The sequence below is a fragment of the Tiliqua scincoides genome, chromosome 2 (assembly GCF_035046505.1).
Source record: "Tiliqua scincoides isolate rTilSci1 chromosome 2, rTilSci1.hap2, whole genome shotgun sequence".
Lineage (NCBI taxonomy): Eukaryota > Metazoa > Chordata > Lepidosauria > Squamata > Scincidae > Tiliqua > Tiliqua scincoides.
Window position 1 is genome coordinate 111,343,296 of NC_089822.1, and position 20,811 is coordinate 111,364,106.

At 45.3% G+C, this 20,811-nt stretch overlaps 1 protein-coding gene across 1 annotated transcript in view; it reads left to right on the plus strand.

Annotated features, from left to right (window-relative positions):
* The first annotated feature begins 292 nt into the window (after positions 1 to 292).
* Positions 293 to 20,811, plus strand: part of LOC136638659 (phospholipid phosphatase 3-like) — a 45,569-nt gene continuing 25,050 nt past the window's right edge. Inside the window, exon 1 of the mRNA XM_066612693.1 lies at positions 293 to 347. Coding sequence (XP_066468790.1) covers positions 293 to 347 — 55 coding nt within the window. The remainder of the gene's footprint in view (positions 348 to 20,811) is intronic.

Sequence of the window (20,811 nt, forward strand, 5' to 3'; positions counted from 1 at the left end):
ATAGTATTCAGAAGCAATCTGGTCTGGGCACTCCATGACTGCCTCATAATGTCACCTTCAGGCAGTGGATTTTGGTCACAAAACTAACTAGGAAACAATCTGGCAGGGAGGTTTAATTCATGGAAAAATTCCCCTGAGCCAAGTCCCATGAAAATCCAGTTGTTAATCTTAGGATATGGTTTGAATGAAATGTCTGGGTGGGATCATTGTTCTAAGGCCTCCAGCCAACCTTATCTGTTCTGACTAAGGGCTCAATCCTATTCAGTTTTCCAGCATTGATGCAGCAGTGCCAATGGGATGTGTGCTACATCCTGTTCTGCAGGGGCAATCATGGAGGACTCCTCAAGGTAAGGGAACAATGGTTCTTTTACTTAGAGGCTGCACTGTGGCTGCACTGTGGCTGGAAAGTTGGGTAGGATTGGGCCCTTATTCTACAAACATTCATCCAAAGTCATGTTCTGATTATGTTAGTGATTGTTGGGGTGGTAGTTGCAAGGTGTAATACGGAGCACTCGGGTCCCAACCTCTGGGAATTTAATTAAGCAACTTTTCTCATATTTTCTTAGGTTTCACCTCCATACAGTCAAAGAATATCTCTGGACTTTCAGGGCTAGAGACTTGCTCTGCCTCTCTTTTGAAAATAAATCAATAAATAAAAACAAAATACTGAAATCCCTAGGACACTAGATGATGTACCCAATATTAGACTTGGCACGTACATGGAACTGTGGCACACACAGAGTCCTGACTATCTGCTGAATGATTTTGAAGGAGGGGGATGGCTGCGAGAAAGCTAGGTTGGCAGGGTTTTGAAAAATGTTTTTGGTTGTTTTTTTTAGGGAATTCCAGTTTCAAATCCCAGTTTAGCAGAAAACTCCTGAGCCTGTCTCTTTAAATCACCTGGCTATATTCCAGTAGGAAGCAGCTTGAAATGGAGATGAAGAGAAGGACAAGGGTGGTGCTGAACAGGGAAGGAGGTTGCTTGGTTACTGGGGTAGGTGGGAAGAAGTTAAGGTGGGGGGGATTGGGAAGAGATTAGGAGATAACTTGGTAGGGTGCTTAAGCCCTTATTACACATTACTGTACAGTACTCAGTTTCTCAGATTTTGGAAAATGCAGCTTGTTGTTTCCAGAGTCTGTTGTGAGACCTAGAGTCTTTCACTTTAAGAAAGGCAAAATGAGGCTGAGTGCTTGAGGAAGAGCTACAATCCTGAGCAGCTGTCCCTTTGCACTCCATTGTTATTCCAATCTTTGAGTGACCAGTAATTTCAAGTAGTCCAACTTGAAGTAGGCCATATTTTACTTAAAGTGTTCTTATTTGTTTTTTATGCAAATCATGCCAAATATCACCCATCCCCTGCAGTGCAAACTGTAATGGATACTAAGAGAGCAGTTCAGAAGGAAAAGAGGGAGAAGTCAAGATGGGAACAAAGGAAGGATCTGTTTATTATACCATCACTGCCACTGTCAGGATATCAGTTTCCTCAGAGTTGAAGAAAGTTTGTCTCTAAGACAGGGATGGACTTGTGTCTATATAAGGCAATCTGTTTCTTATTAACATTACACTTCTTAATTTTTAAAACAATATCCGATAGGCTCTGTAGCCAGTGCGGTGTAGTAATTGGAATGTTAGACATTGAGCAGGAAGAACTGGGTTCAAATATCCACTCAGACATGAAACCTACTGGGTGATCTTGGGCTATTCACTCCCTTTCTGCCTGACCTATCCATATACAGTATCCTAAGCTTCTTAGGATAAGGGTAGTATATAAATATATATTTACCATGCTTAAGTGCAAAGCGGCACTTTTCCAGTGGTGGTACTCCTGTATTTTGCAGGGGGAAAGTAACTGCTCCCTCCCCCTGCACAGAGTGTCTTTTCTAATGGCTGTCTGCTGGTGTTCTTCTACATCTCTTTAGATTGTGAACCCTTTGGGGACAGGGAGCTTTTTAATTTCTCTGTAAACCATTTTGTGAACTTCTTTCTGTTGAAAAGTAGTTTATAAATATTCTTAATAATAAGTGTGAAAATCCCTCTTGTTGCAGATAATGGGGAATAATGGCTGCAATCCTATCCATGCTTACCTGGGAGTAAGCCCCATTCTGGGTAGATATGCATAGGATTGGGCTCACAGTTACAAGTAGATTGCCTAAGGCTATGTAGTTTGTTCATGATAGAGGTGAGACTCTTAGGGCACAATCCTAACCCCTTTCCAGCACTGACATAAGGGCAATGCAACTCTGAGGTAAGGGAATAAACATTCCCTTACTTTGAGGAGGCCTCTGTGAGTGCCACCCAACTGCAGGATGCAGCATGCATCCCATTGGCACCGCTATGCCAGTGCTTGAAAGCACTGACATAAGGGGTTAGGATTGCACCATCAGTTGCTACTCGTACCTGTAGTGTTAAGATTGCACAAATTCCACAGAGACACAGCAGTGTGACCTGATTTGTTCTGCTATATCTGAAATGTTACCCTGTCTCTATGAATGAGCAGAGTAGATTGCTTGCTGTTCCTTGCTTGCCAAGAGCTCTTTCCTTGCCAAGAAACCAAAAGCAGGGCAGTGTGTGTACCCTGTACTTGCAAGAACAATAATCAAATTCTGCACAAAGAAAGTCTTGCATCCTGTAGAAGTTAAACAAATTAAACAAAATGTGTACAGCAGTGTTTCTCAAAATGTGGGTCGGGACCCACTAGGTGGGTTGCAAGCCAATTTCAGGTGGGTCCCCATTCATTTCAATATTTTATTTTTAATATATTACGACTTGATGCTACCATGGTATGTGACTGCATTTGGGGGAATGTTACAGACCTGTACTTTTAACAAGCTACGTACTATGTATATTCTTTTAACAATGATAGTAGATGGGACTTACTCCTGGGTAAGAGTGGGTAGGATTGCAGCCTAGGATTGTTAAAAATTTTCCTGCTTGATGATGTCACTTCCAGTCATGACATCACTTCCATTGGGTCCTGACAAATTCTCATTCTAAAAAGGTGGGTCCCAGTGCTAAATGTGTGAGAACCACTGATGTACCAGGGGTGTCAAACATAAGGCCCGGAGGCCGGGTGGGCCCATGGAAGCTTTTTATCTGGCCATTGGGTTCTCAGCTGCTGAGCAGTGCTGAGGTGTTACTACTGAAAGGGTGGCTCGAATGATAATTGGGCTCTGCTATATCTTGAAATATGATCAAGATTTGTGTATCTTCTATCATTTGCAGCTAATGTGTTCCTAAGTGAGAAAAAAGTGCTTATTTCTGGTTATGACCTATTTAATGACATCATTTCTTGCCAAATAACATCATTTCCGGCCCTCAGCAGGCATCCTAAATGCTATTCGACCCGCTGTATGAAATGAGTTTGACACCCCTGGTTTGACACACTTTGGCTATGGAAATAGCATGAGATGCTACCCCTAAATTACTAGTAATCATGCTCAACTTTCCTTTGTTTCACCAGCATTGCCACACACTTTTAAACATACTGAAAAGGATGTTTCTTTCCCTCCTTTTGCCCTCACAACAACCCTGTGAGTTAGTTGAGGCTAAGAGATAGTGACTGGCCCAAGGTCACCCAGGAAGCTTCATAGCTGAGTGAGGATTTGAAGTTGGATCTTTCAGGTCGTAAATCCAACTCCTGAACCACTATACTAGTGGTTTTCGAACTGGTGGGTCATGCTGCCCTGCAAACTCAGGGAATGTTTGGAAACCGCTGCACTATACCATCCTGGCTCTTGTAATATTATTATTAATAACTTATGAGAGGGTACTGAATTTCCTTCTATCATAATCTTTTTCTAAAAAATGAATGGGTAAGAGCCCAATCCTGGGCTCGGCGCACCGGCTTGCCACTGGTGTGCACTGTCGCAAACGTTCCATAAGGCATGTTCGAGGGCCCTAATGCCGGGCAAATGCTGGTGGTAGCCAAGCACTGGCCGGTGCCGGGCTATTGCTAGGCAGGCACCCAACCTCCACTGCTCGGTGGTCATGTGGACCGCCAAGCAGCAGCGAGGTAAGTGGGGGCATGGGGAGAGGTGGGGAGGAGGGGTTCTTGGGAGTTGGGCGGAGGGGGGGAGGAGGCTTGATGGGGACATGAGAGGCGAGAAGAGGGCGGGGGGAGACATTCCAGAGGGAGGGAGTGAGGCAGGACCAGTAGAGCGATGACCCAAAGCCTGGACCCAAGGCCTCTGTGTTGGGCTCACTGCCCGACATGGAGGCACTTGATTCACCGCCGACCTTTTTGTTGGTGGTGAATGGAGTAGCCCCATTGCAGGGCTACTTGCTTTACCCTGGGGGAAGGGGACAAAAATCTCCTTCTCCCGAGGTGCTGCCCACAGCTGCTCGAAGCACGTAGGACGCGGCAGCAGCCATTTTCGGTACCACCACAGCCCTGTGCCCCGGGCAGCTCAGGATTGGGCTGACCGTCGATTCATCAAATTGAATATCTCATAATTTTCTTCCACATTTCAAAAAAGTATCCTTTAGAAAGCTTTTGGTACACTACAAACTTAATTAAAAAGTCACATTGAGATAATTGATTATCAGTGTACAGGAGAGCAATTTAAGCAAACGAAAATTATTTCAGTAGCAGGAAGTTCTAATTTATGCACATACCTTTCAATGAGGGGGACAAACACATCTCCCAAATTTCTTGGTGTTGCTGCATCGTACTCCAGCCACATGTGGCAACCTCTTCCCATTCACCGCAGACTCCCGCCAATAAGTCAATCCCACAGATAAGTTGAGGGCAGGTTTTGAGCCAGCAATCATGGAATTTTCTATGACCCTCGGATAAGTCAGGAGTTAAACTTAAGGGGGTGTCTGACTATAGTTTTGTCTGATTTTACTCGAGGCCAGATCCTGAAAAATAACCCACCACTAATTGTTACCTAAGAACTGTAGTCTCTAATTTATTAAAAACATAGTAAAAGATCATAAAATACATTTTTATTCTTTTAAAATTCTGATCTTCATCACCTTTTTGTAAGCACTATCAGAGTAAGTGCACTGTAAACAACATACCAGTAAAACAGTGGTTCCCAACCTGGTTGGGACTCCCAGGGACACTCAACAGAACCTTCAGGGGTACTTGAAAAAGAATGGAATAATGGTAGAAAAAGGCAGGTCATGCTCCAGAATGTCTTGCAAGACAATCTGCAAGGACCAGCAAGGCAGGAAGGGAGGTAGCTACAGCAAGGCAGGAAGGGAGGTAGCTAGTTGGCTGTGAAAGCCCCACCAATAGCTGGTTTTTGGTCATCAATTCATGTATGAAACAATGATTGAAAACCAGCACAGTAAAAAAGCTGAAACATAATATGGAAAGTGATCAATCACCCAGAATTTCTCAGCACACTTCTGGCGCAAAACAGTGCAAAGGCACTGTTCTTCTTCTGTTCTTCAAACAGATAAAAAGAGAAAACACTGTGATAAATACATGAAGTCTGGGCTTTCATATAGAGGAGATGAAGGCGTGTATTATTAATTGTAAACATTTTGCTAATATGAAGGGTACAATTTATGGAAATGGGCTGCCAAGGGATATGCAAGTGAAAAAGGTTGGGAACCACTGCAGGAGAACCATGAATCAAATGCACCTTTAAGGTGTCTGGTGTGTTAAACCAGATTGTACAACATACAATCCATAACACATAACTGGGAGTGTGCAATTCAATTCACAGCAGAGAGATGCAGCTGCATATATTTGCAACCCTTTTTACTCAGAAGTAGACCCACTGCTTTCCATGGGTGTTACTCTGAAGCGTGCACTGAATTGTAGCCTGCTTCAAATGGAAAGGAGGATTCCCCTCCTGGTGTTTCAAAAAACAGACCTGCTTTGCAAGCATTTGGAATTTGCAAGCATTAGCAAAGCAGAACCAGGCTGCAGCAGAAGGAAGGAGAATAAAAGGTTAACAAATTGCTTCTAAGGAGCTGCCTGCTGCTTGAGAAACTTGGCCCCCTCTGTCACTTGAGAAAGGAAACTGTTCAGAGTGGAAAGGCTCTGTCCTCTGATTGACCCGGAGATAAGGCGAAAGTGATAATTTGAGCTTGATTATGGCAAAAATTTCAGGTATGGTTGAAGGAGCACATGTAAGGTAAAATTGTTCAGCAGCCAGAAAGATAAGGGCAGACTGGTCGATTTCAGGAAGCATGACCAGGCTAGTGGAAAAGTGAGCAAGAGCTGGGTTGGGAATATCTGTTTTGCAAAGAACAAAAGGCTATTTTCAGAAGGGAGAAGAGGCAAACTGTCTTCTTTGCCTGCTTTGTAGAGAGAATGAACTCAGGCTGATGTAAGGAAGTCTTGGATGGAGACTTCATCCAGATGGCAGCTTCTCCCAGGGACTGTAATACTAAACCAGTAATGGGGAAAGCGTATACTGAGAAGCATAGACGAGGTTTAGATATAATGGGTAACCACAGCTTCCTGCTAAAAGAGTAAGCCTCTGAGAGATATGGGCTTGCATTCAACCCCCACCCCTTCACATGCAAGAGAAGTGGAGCGAAATCTTTCATTTGAAGAATAAACCGCAGTTCTGCATTTTATGTATAGTAAAAACTCAGGGAACTTGTTAGCAAACTGAATTGTTTGCTAACTAGACTTAGAACAAATCAGTATACCAAAAACCATGAATACAGAAATCCATGGTTTTGGCCCCTTTAAAACCTCCAAAGGAGTCCAGAGCACCTCCAGAGGCTTTCTGAAGCCAGCAGAGGCCATGTGCATCTGCCTGTGCTTCAGAATGGCCCAAAAGGCTGCAAAAAATGACTTCTGGTTTCCCTCTGGAATCCTGAAGTCACATTTTTTCCCGGCTGTTTAGGCCATTCTGAAGTCCACAGAGGCCACGGGCAGATGTGCATGGTCTCTGTGGGCTTCAGAAAGCCCACCAGAGGCGACCAGAGTGCAGCTGTGTTTGCCTTTGGAGAGTTCAGGTAGGACCAAGTCTGGCTCAACATGGGTTCAGGGGACCCACATTGGGCCAGATCTGTGGATATAAAATCCATGGATAAACAGGCTCACCTGTACAATTGGAAGCATGAGGCAAGGTGAGATAAGCTGATTTCCAGAGCCATTAAGGGCAGCAGAGTATGTGGTAGCCTGGGGTGGCCAACCTGCGGCACATGTATACGGACACTTTCTATGTGACACACTCAAACTTGCTATGTATTTTTGAAAAACACTGAAGTAATAACAAAGACAGTGCTGCAGCAGTTTATGGTTTGCTTAAGAACATAAGAACAGCCCCACTGGATCAGGCCATAGGCCCATCTAGTCCAGCTTCCTGTATCTCACAGCGGCACACCAAATGCCCCAGCTTTTTTCTTTTGTCTGTTCTAACTCTCCCAACACTCAATTTTAGTGGATGTCCCCTGGTTCTGGTGTTATGTGAGAGTGTAAAGAGCATCTTCCTATCCACTCTGTCCATCCCCTGCATAATTTTGTATGTCTCAATCATGTTCCCCCTCATGCGTCTCTTTTCTAGGCTGAAGAGGCCCAAACGCCATAGCTTCTCCTCATAAGGAAGGTGCCCCAGCCCCGTAATCATCTTAGTCGCTCTCTTTTGCACCTTTTCCATTTCCATTATGTCTTTTTTGAGATGCGGCGACCAGAACTGGACACAATACTCCAGGTGTGGCCTTACCATAGATTTGTACAACGGCATTATAATATTAGCCGTTTTGTTCTCAATACCTTTCCTAATGATCCCAAGCATAGAATTGGCCTTCTTAACTGTCGCCGCACATTGGTTCGACACTTTCATTGACCTATCCACCACCACCCCAAGATCTCCCTCCTGATCTGTCACAGGCAGCTCAGAACCCATCAGCCTATATCTAAAGTTTTGATTTTTTGCCCCAATGTGCATGACTTTACACTTACTGACATTGAAGCGCATCTGCCATTTTGTTGCCCATTCTGCCAATCTGGAGAGATACTTCTGGAGCTCCTCACAATCACTTCTGGTCTTCACCACTCGGAAAAGTTTGGTGTTGTCTGCAGACTTTGCAACTTCACTGCTCAACCCTGTCTCCAGGTCATTTATGAAGAGGTTGAAAAGCACCGGTCCCAGGACAGATCCTTGGGGCACACCGCTTTTCACTTCTCCCCATTGTGAAAATTGCCTGTTGACACCCACTCTCTGTTTCCTGGCCTTCAACCAGTTCTCAATCCATGAGAGGACCTGTCCTCTAATTCCCTGACTGTGGAGTTTTTTCAGTAGCCTTTGGTGAGGGACCGTGTCGAACGCCTTCTGAAAGTCCAGATATATAATGTCCACGGGTTCTCTCACATCCACATGCCTGTTGACCTTTTCAAAGAATTCTATAAGGTTTGTGAGGCAAGACTTACCCTTACAGAAGCCATGCTGATTGCTCAGCAAGGCCTGTTCATCTATGTGTTTTGAGATCCTATCTTTGATGAGGCATTCCACCATCTTACCCGGTATACGCGTAGATGTTAGGCTGACTGGCCTATAGTTTCCCGGGTCCCCGCTGTTTCCCTTTTTAAAGATAGGCGTGACATTTGCTATCCTCCAATCTTCTGGCACCGTGGCCGTTTTGAGGGACAAGTTGCATATCTTAGTCAAGAGATCAGCAACTTCATTCTTCAACTCCTTAATAACTCTTGGGTGGATGCCATCAGGGCCCGGTGACTTATTGATCTTTAATTTATCAATGAGGTCTGAAATATCTTCTCTTTTAACCTCTATCTGACTTAACTCCTCGGTCAGGAGGGGCCGTTCGGGCAGCGGTATCTGCCCGAGGTCTTCTGCCGTGAAGACAGATGCAAAGAACTCATTTAATTTCTCTGCCATCTCTAAGTCTCCTTTTATCTCGCTTGATTTCTTTGGTACTCCTTACACAGCACAACCTCAAGTTTCTAATGCTGCAGTGGGCACACTCAGGGCAACCTCACCTATTCTGCTTGATTTACTCTGATTGGAATATGGGGAAAAGGCAGGAAAAGAATGATGGACAGGTGAGAAAGCCAATATGGCAGATGCTAGTCAGCTGCATTCTACTAACTGTTGGGTCACTTAACTGAAGGCTTGATGGAGTGCTGAAGAGGCAAGGAGTGGGCTGTAGAAGTTGACGGGCGCTGAGTGTAGCAGCGCAGTGTAGCAGCACAGAGATGACCAATTAGATCAGCAAAATTCAGGTGACCCAGCTGGGTGGAGATGCTATCTTCAGGAAGATCATCCACAAAAAGATCACTGCTAAGATCATCTTTGAGGATGAGAAGATGGGCAGGCAGAGGGGGGTTGTGCTGAAGGGCAATGAACACACCTTATATGAACCTTGGAACAAGTCCTACTGGGCTGGACTGAAGGTCCATGCAGGCTGCCTTTCTGACCTTATTCAATCAGCCAGGTTTATTGGAAATCCCCAAACAGGCAACAGCCCTCTGTGATTCTTGTGCTGTACCTTCTGGCACTCAGAGAGATATACTGTACTTGAACATGGAGGATCTATTTAGCTAGTACGATAATCGCTAAAAGCAATGTTAAGGTAGAGTGACCCGTTCAAGATTCTCTACAAAAGTGGCACACGGTGTGTTGCGGGTTGGCCATCCCTTTGGTAGACAGATCTGACACAAGCAGCCCAATTCACTATCCTTTGCATGGCTCTCTTCAGTTCAAAGAGGCTAATAATAATGGGTTTTGCTCACTGTTGTGTGTGCATGTGCCATTTTGATTTTTCAACTTGGGCACAATATCTTGTGTTGTCCCAGAGTATAAGTAGGCTAAGTGCCAGTATTCCTATCTCCAACTTCTATATAAAACCAGGATTCATTTATTCCAGAATTGTTAACTGCATTGGACTCTTGTGTCCATCTAAGAACTTGGAATAGATCCTTCATAAACATCACAGAGATAGAAATGATACTCATACTCTCCAACATGTCAGATGAAAATAGGCACACAGGTTTTGTGTTTCAGGAGGGATTCATTCCTCAATAGAGTATGCAGAGCAAGAAGCTGTTACTGGAGGCACCCACTTACTAAAGAATTTTGTAAACCACTTGGTACCCAAAAGCATGTTGTTGGCAACCTTCAGTCTCGAAAGACTATGGTATCGCGTTCTGAATGGTGGTTCTGGAACAGCGTCTAGTGTGGCTGAAAAGGCCGATTCGGGAGTGACAATCCCTTCGACACTGGGAGCAAGTGCAGTCTGTCCCTGGTCTGTCTCCCTGGCTATGGGCCTTCCTTCTTTGCCTCTTAGCCTCAGACTGTTGGCCAAGTGTCTCTTCAAAAGCAGCTAACCAAAAGCAGCTACCCAAAAGCCACAGGAAACTAGGAATCCAGCCACAAACAGGGCATGAAGAAAATAGACCCCCCCTCCAAAAACAGGTGTTCAGAGATATACTGATTAAACCTGTAAGTTCCATTTAGTCATCATGATTAACAGTCACCTTCACTGGTCTATCTTCACTGAATTTGCCCAAGTATTTTTAAAACCAGTGGCCAAAATTCTTAATGTTTATTGTGTGTCCTAATCCTTCTACTAGTCAGACTCATTGGGTCTGAATTTTGTTATTTTGAAAGAGGAGCACTTTCTTCACACTATGTCAAATTTTACAGTGTCTTTAAAAGGGGAATTGGACAATTTTATGGAGGAAAAGTCTACCACAGGTTGCAAGCCATAATGACTGTATTCAACTTCCAGGTTTTAGAGGTAGCCTATCTCTAAATGCCAGGTGCAAGGGTGCAGCAACATGATACAGGTATCTTATTGTCTTGTGAGCTCCCAGAGACATTTGGTGGGCCACTGTGAGATAGAGGAAGCTGGATTAGATGGCCCTTGGCTTGACCCAGCAAAGCTCTTCTTTTGTTCTTATGTCCTGAGGAATAAGCATGGGAGTTTAAGAAGTAATCTTATCAAAATTGTGTTAGAGAGTTGACTCAAAGACAAAATTGGTTACAGGCCAGAGTTTAAGCTGGGAGGCTAGTCAGTAGTATCCTGAAATGAAAGAAGTTGCAAGGAAGCAGCTGGCAAATGGACAAGAAGGTGGGAGCAAGAATCGGATGACAGCTTGGCTGGCTGGCAGGAAGAGACTATGCAGTAATACAGAAATCAAAATCTGGATGTTGCTCAAAGAGAGACTTGGTCTGACACAGAAGCACTTATAGCAGTGGCATCGCTAAGGGGGTGTGGGTGTGTATGTGGGGGCCACACTGGGTGATGTGCAAGGGGGGCGATGCACTAAAATTGCGGTAGTTAGGTGTAATACCATCATGTTATATACCGTTGGATGTGGAATTTCCAGTGGAATGCAATGCAAAAAACCAGAGTGAAATATCTCCTTTCCATCAAAAGTTATGGCCAAAAAACTGGAAACAAACAAATGCATGGAGCCCTATGGAAAGTGAAACCAAGCCGTATCGCGCGTTTACTTGTGAGTAGGTGAACCTGCCTTAGTGCGTCAGAAAGGGCAGGCCAAGAGGAATCCAACGACACCAGAATGGTCCCTATCCAATGAATGCAGCCCCCCCAAAAACACCCAAGAAGGAAATCCCTCCCTCCCAGCTGCGAGTGAATTGAACCCTATCAAAAGCGAAACTAAGCCACGCGGTCACGTTTACTCGTAAGCAGGTGGACTTGCCTTAGTGCGTCGGAAAGTGCAGGTGGAGAGGAATCCAACAATGTCAGAATGGTCCTGATGCAGTGAATGCAGCCCCCCAAAAACACCCGAGAAGGAGGTCCCTCCCTCCCAGCTGCGAATGTATTGAGCCCTATGGAAAGCGAAACTAAGCCACACGGACGTGTTTACTCAAGAGTAGGCAGACGTGCCTTGGCTTGTGAGGACACCAGAATGATCCCAATTCGATCATGGAGCGCAACAAATGCTCCAGAAGGCAGCATCTTCCCCCCTCCCCCCCCACTAAAAAGGACAAAAAAAGAAGCTTGAACTGGTAAGGGGAATGTTTTCTATTTTGCACTTGTAAAACCAGGTGGGTCTTTATTTTGATATGCTTGAGATAGAAGAACTTTAAACTGGAGAAGAGGGCAGGAAATCTCACTGATTTGGGGGGGGGTTCTTGCAAGCAGACTACAGAGAAAATTCACTTGGTGGAACAGGACTGGCTCCCCCTTATTTAATTATTTCTTTCATTTTAATTTAATTATTTATAATTATTTATTTTAATTTGCTTGATGATGTCACGTCTGGCCATGACATCACTTCCAATGGGTCCTGGACAGATTGTCATTCTAAAAAGTGGTAAAAGTTTGAGAACTGCTGCAATAAGGTGTTAGTAAGTTGACATGGTGTGTGTTTGTGTGTGTGTGACTCTACAAGTTTTCAAAATCACTAAAATCAGCGTTAGGAGGAATAATACCATCATGTTATATATCAATCAATGTGTAATTTCATGCAGAATGCAATGAAATAAACCACATTGAAATATCTGTGTTCTATCAAAAGGTACAGCTAAAAAACCAGTGGGTGTGATGGTGCATTACCACCTGGGGTGTTGCCCCGCCCACTGCATGGGGTGACATGCAGGCCTCCCGCACCGGATAACACAAGTCCTAGTGACACCACTGCTTATAGCCCCAGCTGGTCAGTGCAAACCACTGTACCTTTACCTTGAGTGGCTCATTACAAAGAGCAAGAGCAACCGAGCCTAGGAGCTCCTAGTGTGAATCTTGGCTCACTGACCTCCTGCCTTAGCCCCAGAGTTCAAGTGGTTCCTATCCCACTATGTGGACTTGTCTTTCTCAGCTTCTCTCCAGTTATTATTTTATTAAACTTGTATATCCCACATTTTGACTCTCACATCCTCAGAGTGACTGACAACATTCTCAAATACAACTTGTGCATTTTTCACCCCACGCTTATTCTCCAATATCATAACATTCATTATGTTATGTAGCTGGTGCTTCTACAGCATCTTAAAACTCTCTCCTCCCTCCATTTTGTAAATGATTAACAAAAACCCCACACCAGTTTCCTCTCAGCTCCGAAACACGATTCCCAACAGTGCCAGCCTGCTTTTTGCTTCCTCATGCTCCTCCCTTGCACTGGAGCGACATCACAGGCTGAGTCTTGCTCTCCTGGGTGTTGCTATGGGAGGGACCTGGGCAGGCTGCTGCCTGTTTCCACAGACCAGGAGCAACACCCTGCAGAATGGAACCAAAGGAGTGTCTCTGAGGGTATGGAATAGGGCTTTCTTGATGAGGCTGCCCTGTGCAAGCACCTGAACCTCATATGCAGCTGCATGACTCAAAGAGTGGGAACTCTGCAGATGGAGTGAGGCATTGTGCTGTAGTGTGTACAGAGTGACAAGTCAATGGCAATTTACATTGCAGCTAGTGGTGCCAGGTGGTGGCATGGATTGGTTGTGTTTGCATGCAGTGTCACAGAATTTTGGGAGGGCACCAGAATGAGGTCTCTTGTTATCTGGTGTGCTCCCTGGGGCATTTGGTGGACCGCTGTGAGATACAGGAAGCTGGACTAGATGGGCCTATGGCCTGATCCAGTGGGGCTGTTCTTATGTTCTTAGAATCCTGGCACTGTGTCATTGAGGCCTTGCCATGTCTCTCTTCCAGTCGCACTGGCCCTCTGCCAGTTCTTGACCGCAACACCTGAGCCCTTGACTCTGGGCAGCTGGCCAAGGAAAGCTGGTGGGAATGCTTCAGTATAGCTAAGAGTATGTATATTAATAGCTGTCTCCAAGTGCCAGGGAATCTCTACATGCACGGGAGGACTGAGGCACCATATAAGGTGAGCTGGGTGGCCTTGACTCCAGGCAGGAGGTTCTTGTGGGAACTTGGAAAGTTGAATGTGAGTTGGCAAGCAAGGCCCTTTTTAAAAAGTGGATGGATGTAGTGCTGAGAGGCTCACCTGCTTGCACCCTTGGAACTTGTGATGTGTGTCCTTGAATACTTCTCATCTGTATAGTTCAAAAGGCTTTGTTGCAATCGCAAAGCTGCCCACAAATCGCCTTGTTTCCGAAGCCACATACCAGAAAACAAACGGAGGCATTACTCCTATCCACAGTCCCACCCATCCCTAATATAACCCAGTCCCAGATGGGAGCCCATTTACTGTATGACTTTCCCTGAGGGAATGTGTTCTGGCAAAAGCTCCATGGGGACAAGATCTTCTTCATGGGGATAAGGTTTCTCTGGGCTGAGCTGACACTGATCCCAAGCCTGTGGCACTAGTTCTTGAGCTCTTTGTGTTGGTTGCTTCACCTTCTGTATATAGCCTTTTCTCCCTCCACCCGATATCTCAATGCCCCTGAGAATCCAACAGATTCCAGTGGAAAACTGGAACCTTCTCAAAGAGAGCCTGAGACAGAGCTAGTTACAAAGTTCAGTGTGTGTGCCCAGCCCAGCTGTCCCTACAAGGCTTAGATGGTTGACAGAGAAACCCTGATTGTCTTGGCATATGGCATTCTCCGCCTTGGAGGCTCCTGTGCCTCAGCTGTCTCTGCAACCTGACCTGGTGAGAGTGCCCTTTTCAGAGGCATCTTATGTTCCTGCTCTACATTTATTATTTGTTACTCTTGTATTCTCTCTTCTTCCAGTAAGTGTGAGGTTCAGTTGCCTGGCTTCATTGGCCCAAGGGTCCCCCAGTGAACTTCATGACCAAGAAAGGGATCTGAACTCTGTTTCCTATACCCAAGCCTGACACCCTAATCAGTGGTGCGCCTCTTGTATTGCACTGTTTTAGCAGCACCCTTGGCTGGAAAATCCACACAGCAGTTCAGAAAGAATATATATTCAGTGTATGACAGAAGCTGATGGTCTTTTTGCAGAGATGTTTATCATGTACTGATTCTCTGCATGGCAAGAGGAGCCCAAGTCGATCAATTTAAGGAAGACCAAAAAGTAGTATTATGTTATAATGGAAACAGATCTGGTGAGCCATTGTGATCAAAATGTGATGGGCTGTGGAATTCTTTTTTACTAAATATCATTTTCTAGCCGTGTTCTGGCCTGTTTCATCTACAATTCTATTACAGACAGCTGTTAATTTATGTGGGGGGTTGAGTGCTTGGAAATCAATGTGTTAATTAAAAACATTTTTCCCATAAGAACCAATGTAACTGATGTGGTTTCGGGGGAAAGTCATTGAACATTCACACTGGTGGCTGGTGACTTCGGCTTGCCCAAGATGGTTTCTTCTTGTTCTTCTTCAATCCTTAACTGGAACTTGGTGAGCTGGTTGTCCTCTCAACCAATACAGTGCTGTAGGTACCACTGGAATCCATGTCAGTCAGTGGCATACCTGGAGGGGTGCAAGCGTGGCAAATGCCTCAGGTGCCAACCCTCTGGGGGCACCTCCTTGAGCCTCGCCCCCCCCTACAGCCTGTTTGCCTTATTTCTTTAAAGGGAGATAAGCCAGCAGCTCCACCCGCTTCTGTCCCTTTAAGAAAAAGTCTCCTCCTGATGGAGGAGTGGTGTCCAGGATTGCTGCTGTAGAGGCAGCAAGAAGCTGTCACTCTGGCAGTGACTCAGTGCTGTACTGGATTGCCCCCTCTCCCATCCTCCTTTATAGGAGAAAAGGAAAGGGGCGCCCTAGAGAGGCAGCGTGTCGGGAGTTGCAACTCCAGGTGCGCAGACGCTCTAGGGCACCCGTTTCCTCTCACTCCTCCAGAGCATTGCAACTCCCAGCCTGCTGCCTCTATAGGGCCCATCTTATCTCCTTCGGAGGATAGGAAAGGGGCGCCCTAGAATGTTGGCGCACCAGGAGTTGCATCTCCTGACATGCTGCCTCTCTAGGGCACCCCTTTCCTCTCCTCCTATAAAGGAGAAGAGGGAGCGACCCAGTCCAGTGTTCTGTCATTGCTGGAGAGGCAGCTTCTCACTGCCTCTCCACAGTGATCCTGGATGCCCCTCCTCTATGTCTGAGGTGGAGGGGAAGCAGCAAGCACCTCCTCCCATTTCTGAGGAGACGCATGCCGCTTCCAAGGCCCCATCGGAGCCTTCCGCACTGCTTCTAAGCGGCCCAGAGGTCTCCATTTCCTCCTGGAAGCAGCACTTGCCTGTCTTGACAAGCGGTGCGGAAGGCTCCGTTGGGGCCTCGACCATCTCCTCCATTCCCCCTTTTTTCAAAGGGAGAACGGAGGAGGTAGCTGCACGAAAGTAATTGCGGTGATGATGATGTCACCGCAATTACTTCTGGGTCAGAGGTGGGGAGGCTGGAAAAGGGGTTTGGGGAGCGGAAAACGGGGGGCATACCCCAGGTACACCACTGGTATCAGTCATGACATGTTTCTACTCTTTGTTGGTATTGTTGTTGGCAACCTTCAGTCTCCAAAGACTATGTTATTGCGCTCTGAATGGTGGTTCTGGAACAGCATCTAGTGTGGCTGAAAGGCCGATTCGGGAGTGACAATCCCTTCCACACTGGGAGCAAGTGCAGTATGTCCCTGGTCTGTCTCCCTGGCTATGGGCCTTCCTTCTTTGCCTCAAACTGTTGGCCTAGTGTCTCTTCAAACTGGGAAAGGCCATGCTGCACAGCCTGCCTCCAAGCGGGCCGCTCAGAGGCCAGGGTTTCCCACCTGTTGAGGTCCACTCCTAAGGCCTTCAGATCCCTCTTGCAGATGTCCTTGTATCGCAGCTGTGGTCTACCTGTAGGGCGCTTTCCTTGCACGAGTTCTCCATAGAGGAGATCCTTTGGGATCCGGCCATCATCCATTCTCACAACATGACCGAGCCAACGCAGGTGTCTCTGTTTCAGCAGTGCATACATGCTAGGGATTCCAGCTCGTTCCAGGACTGTGTTGTTTGGAACTTTGTCCTGCCAGGTGATGCCGAGGATGCATTGGAGGCAGCGCATGTGGAAAGCATTCAGTTTCCTCTCCTGTTGTGAGCGAAGAGTCCATGACTCGCTGCAGTACAGAAGTGTACTCAGGACGCAAGCTCTGTAGACCTGTATCTTGGTATGTTCCATCAGCTTCTTGTTGGACCAGACTCTCTTTGTGAGTCTGGAGAACGTGGTAGCTGCTTTACCGAAGTGCTTTTTTAGCTCGGTATCGAGAGAAAGAGTGTCGGAGATGGTTGAGCCAAGGTACACAAAATCATGGACAACCTCCAGTTCATGCTCAGAGATTGTAATGCAGGGAGGTGAGTCCACATCCTGAACCTGTGTTTTCTTAAGGCTGATTGTCAGTCCAAAATCTTGGCAGGCCTTGCTAAAACGATCCATGAGCTGCTGGAGATCTTTGGCAGAGTGGGTAGTGACAGCTGCATTGTCGGCAAAGAGGAAGTCACGCAGACATTTCAGCTGGACTTTGGACTTTGCTCTCAGTCTGGAGAGGTTGAAGAGCTTTCCGTCTGATCTGGTCCAGAGATAGATGCCTTCTGTTGCAGTTCCAAAGGCCTGCTTCAGCAGGACATCAAAGAAAATCCCAAACATTGTTGGTATTATTAGTAGCCTTATTGATGGTCAGCTACTGATTCCTTAGATCTTCTTCAGTGTGCTTGAGCCACGTTTTCTTTAGAGATGCCTGTTGAACCCTCCAGTAGATAGGTCGTTCTTGCCCGAAGTGCAAGATGGCATAGCAGGAGGGTTGAGGAGGGAGGCTACTGGGAGTGGCTATTGATATTGACGGCTGATAAAGCACTGAGGAAAACAAAGATGTCAGTAAGGAAACTGGGATAGTGTTAAGTAGTAATTCTGTGAATATGTTTTCTGCACACGGTATCTATTTTTTATCTTTTGGCTTTAGGGGAGGCCCCTACAGGAAGCTTCCAGTATCTAATGGGGTTGCTTCATAGCAACTGATTAGCAGCTAATTGATTACATTATTTCAAAAATTGCCAGGATAAATTAGACTTTTGATATCAATTGGCAAATTGTGCTATTTCAAAAATAGGTAAATTATGACATTGAGAGCTACTTATTTATAAAACTGCCTCAATTTATCAAATTGTGTTGCACAGATTTGCTTAATTGTGCCATTCCATGAAAATCAGACATTACTGCAGGCAAATTCATGGAAGATAGAGCAACCATGATGGCCAAATCAAACCTTCATATTCAGAGGCAGGATAGTAGAAATAATCAACAAGATCCCGCCTTTTGCTTTCAGCTTATGCGGGAAAGTTACATTGGTAATTACTTTTGACAAAAAGTTTTTGCACGTACATGAGCTGATGGGATCATTTCCAAAGCTTCTTTCCTCCTGACTCCTAATGCAACATTAGGACCTACCTAGGTGTGGTAAATAGACTATCTGCCTAGGTGGGGTAGGAATTCCTTGTGGCAATGCCTCAGCTTTAGGGCAAGTGACATCATGTGTCCTAGGAAACACGTGCCAAGGCTCCTGAGCAGAAAGATCCACAACTGGAATACCTTGTTCCATGCCCCAGGGATTCTGTACCTGGTTTCAGCTTCCAGTCCCCTATATGTGGCAGGCATCACTTGCCACTTGGAAGACTGGTAGAATGGAAAGAAGAATCTGTTTTGTGGGCTGGGCCATTTCTCTTATTTCAGATGTGGATTTTTATAGCTTCATGCTTATCCCTTTCTGGTATTGACAGAACCAAATCTGCTTCATTTTCATAACTTGCAGGACTCTTCTTGATACACATCATACTGTCGTCGTCCCCCCAGTTCCCTGGGCAGCCAGGTTCTCTTGGCAGGGGAGATAGTGAGGAGACAAGCAAGTGGAAGAGTACATTTATTGTCTTCAGATGTTTCCAGATAGGAAAAAAGAGAAAATCCATACAGTAAGAAACATATCTGAGCTCTCAGAATTTCTCTGTTCATGAATTTGAGAGCTGAATTTTGCTGTAGTCATTATTTACCAACCTTTATTGAACTAGTCTACGCTCTTTCATTTGCTTACCTAGACAATCTCATGTGCTAAAAGTAAACTGAAAAGTAAACCTTTGTGAAAGGACAACAGACTATCTTGTTCCATGTGTACAGAACCACCAATTTTGAACCCTTAGGCTGGGTTTTGCTGATTGCTGTATGTTCCTGCATCTTGTAAGCATTGCAGCTTAAATCTTGCATTCATGTGCATTCCTACCACACAGGATGATCAAACCCTCTTGGCCACCATCTTTCCAATGTTTTGAAGAATATGCTATGTTAATTCTGTGTGCTGCAAAGATAGATTCACTGGGTTAAGGAGAATGTAATATAAAAAGAGAGCTTGCCGTAGGTCCCTTAGCCATTGTGTGAATTTGGCTTTCTTCGGTGTCGCAATTTTGAATGACAGATGTACACGTGCCAAAAAGTCAGTGGCTATTGGCCTTGTCCTTGTTTATTTCTGTACTGAGCTTTAAACCTGCTGCCCACCTTTTTTGTTTCATTTCTTTTATAGTACCATGTTTATCTTTTCATTTATCTTTCAAAATTTATTTGGGGCCTGTGGAGAGGAGAATGTTTTGGTGACATCATGTGGTGCTAGCCATTCAGCACTTCTGCAAACTTGAAGAATCATTATTTCCACAGAGCTTGATCATGGAGAAGAAAAGTACATTTCTGCTCAAGGCAGTTCCAGATCAGGTTCATTTCTCTAAAAAGATACCTCTGCTTGGTTACCCGTGTGGGTGAAGACAAATATGTGAGTCATGGAGGCAGCTGGCTTCCGATTTATTGCTCTGACCTGAAAGATAGGGAGAGCCAAAAGCCATATTCTTAAAGTACTTCACAGTGCATTATCAATGTTGTGTATGTCATTATCGTTTACAGTTATGCATCATAGTGCAAAATTGTGGTATTATTATTATTATTAACAGTATCTGGGAGAGAATTCCACATCATGAGGACCCTGGTTTTCTTTTTAAATAGCTCTTACCTAATTGACTATACAAATAATTCTGAAATGCTGTTGCCATACTAAACAGTTCCTTAGGCACTTATTGGCTAAAAGGTGAACCTTCCACCCAGGCAAGAGTTGTGGATTTGGTAGGCCTTGGCTCATATCCCACCTCAGTCAGGAACTCATTGGATGATCTTAGGCCATTATCTCTGCCAGTTTCAACCCCTTCTCAATCTACAGGACAAGAATACTAGTAATGTTGACCTACATCAGGGGTGTCCAAACCCCGGCCCTGGGGCCACTTGCGGCCCTCGAGGCCTCTCAATGCGGCCCTCCAGGAGCCCCCAGTCTCCAATGAGCTTCTGGCCCTCTGGAGATTTGTTTGAGCCCACACTAGCTCGATGCAACTGCTCTCAGCATGAGGGCGACTGTTTGACCTCTCGCTTGAGCAGTGAGATGAGGGCTTCCTCCACTGCTTGTTGTTTCACGTCTGTGATGCAGTAGCGGCAGCAAAGGAAAGGCCAGCCTTGCTTTGTGCAAGGCCTTTTATAGGCCTTGAGCTATTGCAAGACCTTCATTCATTCATATAAATTTATCTTTAATATATTCATTTATGTAAACTTATGTAAATTTATTCAAATTTGAAATGTAAATTAATTCTTCCCCCCCCCCGGCCCCCAACACAGTGTCAGAGAGACAATGTGGCCCTCCTGCCAAAAACTTTGGACACCCCTGACCTACATTATAGGGTTGTTGTGAGGGTAACTGATAAAATGTATCTAGCCACGTCTAAGTTCCTAGGAAAAGTGCTATGTAAATACTATGTGGTGTTATATTATTCACAAGTAAAATTCCTATCATTGTGACAGATGGGATGCTTGTGGAGGAAAGGCTTATATATTGTAAGAGAACCCCTGACAGGTACAGTGCCTTTCTGTGTACTCTGAACAGGATCACAAAGTGCCCTTTTGCATATAATCCCTGTCAATGGGAGCTTGACTACCCATTGCGGGGAGCAGATGTTGCTCCCTTCCCCCTCTCCAAGTATTCCCATGTCCAACACTTACATTTCCTCATAGGAAT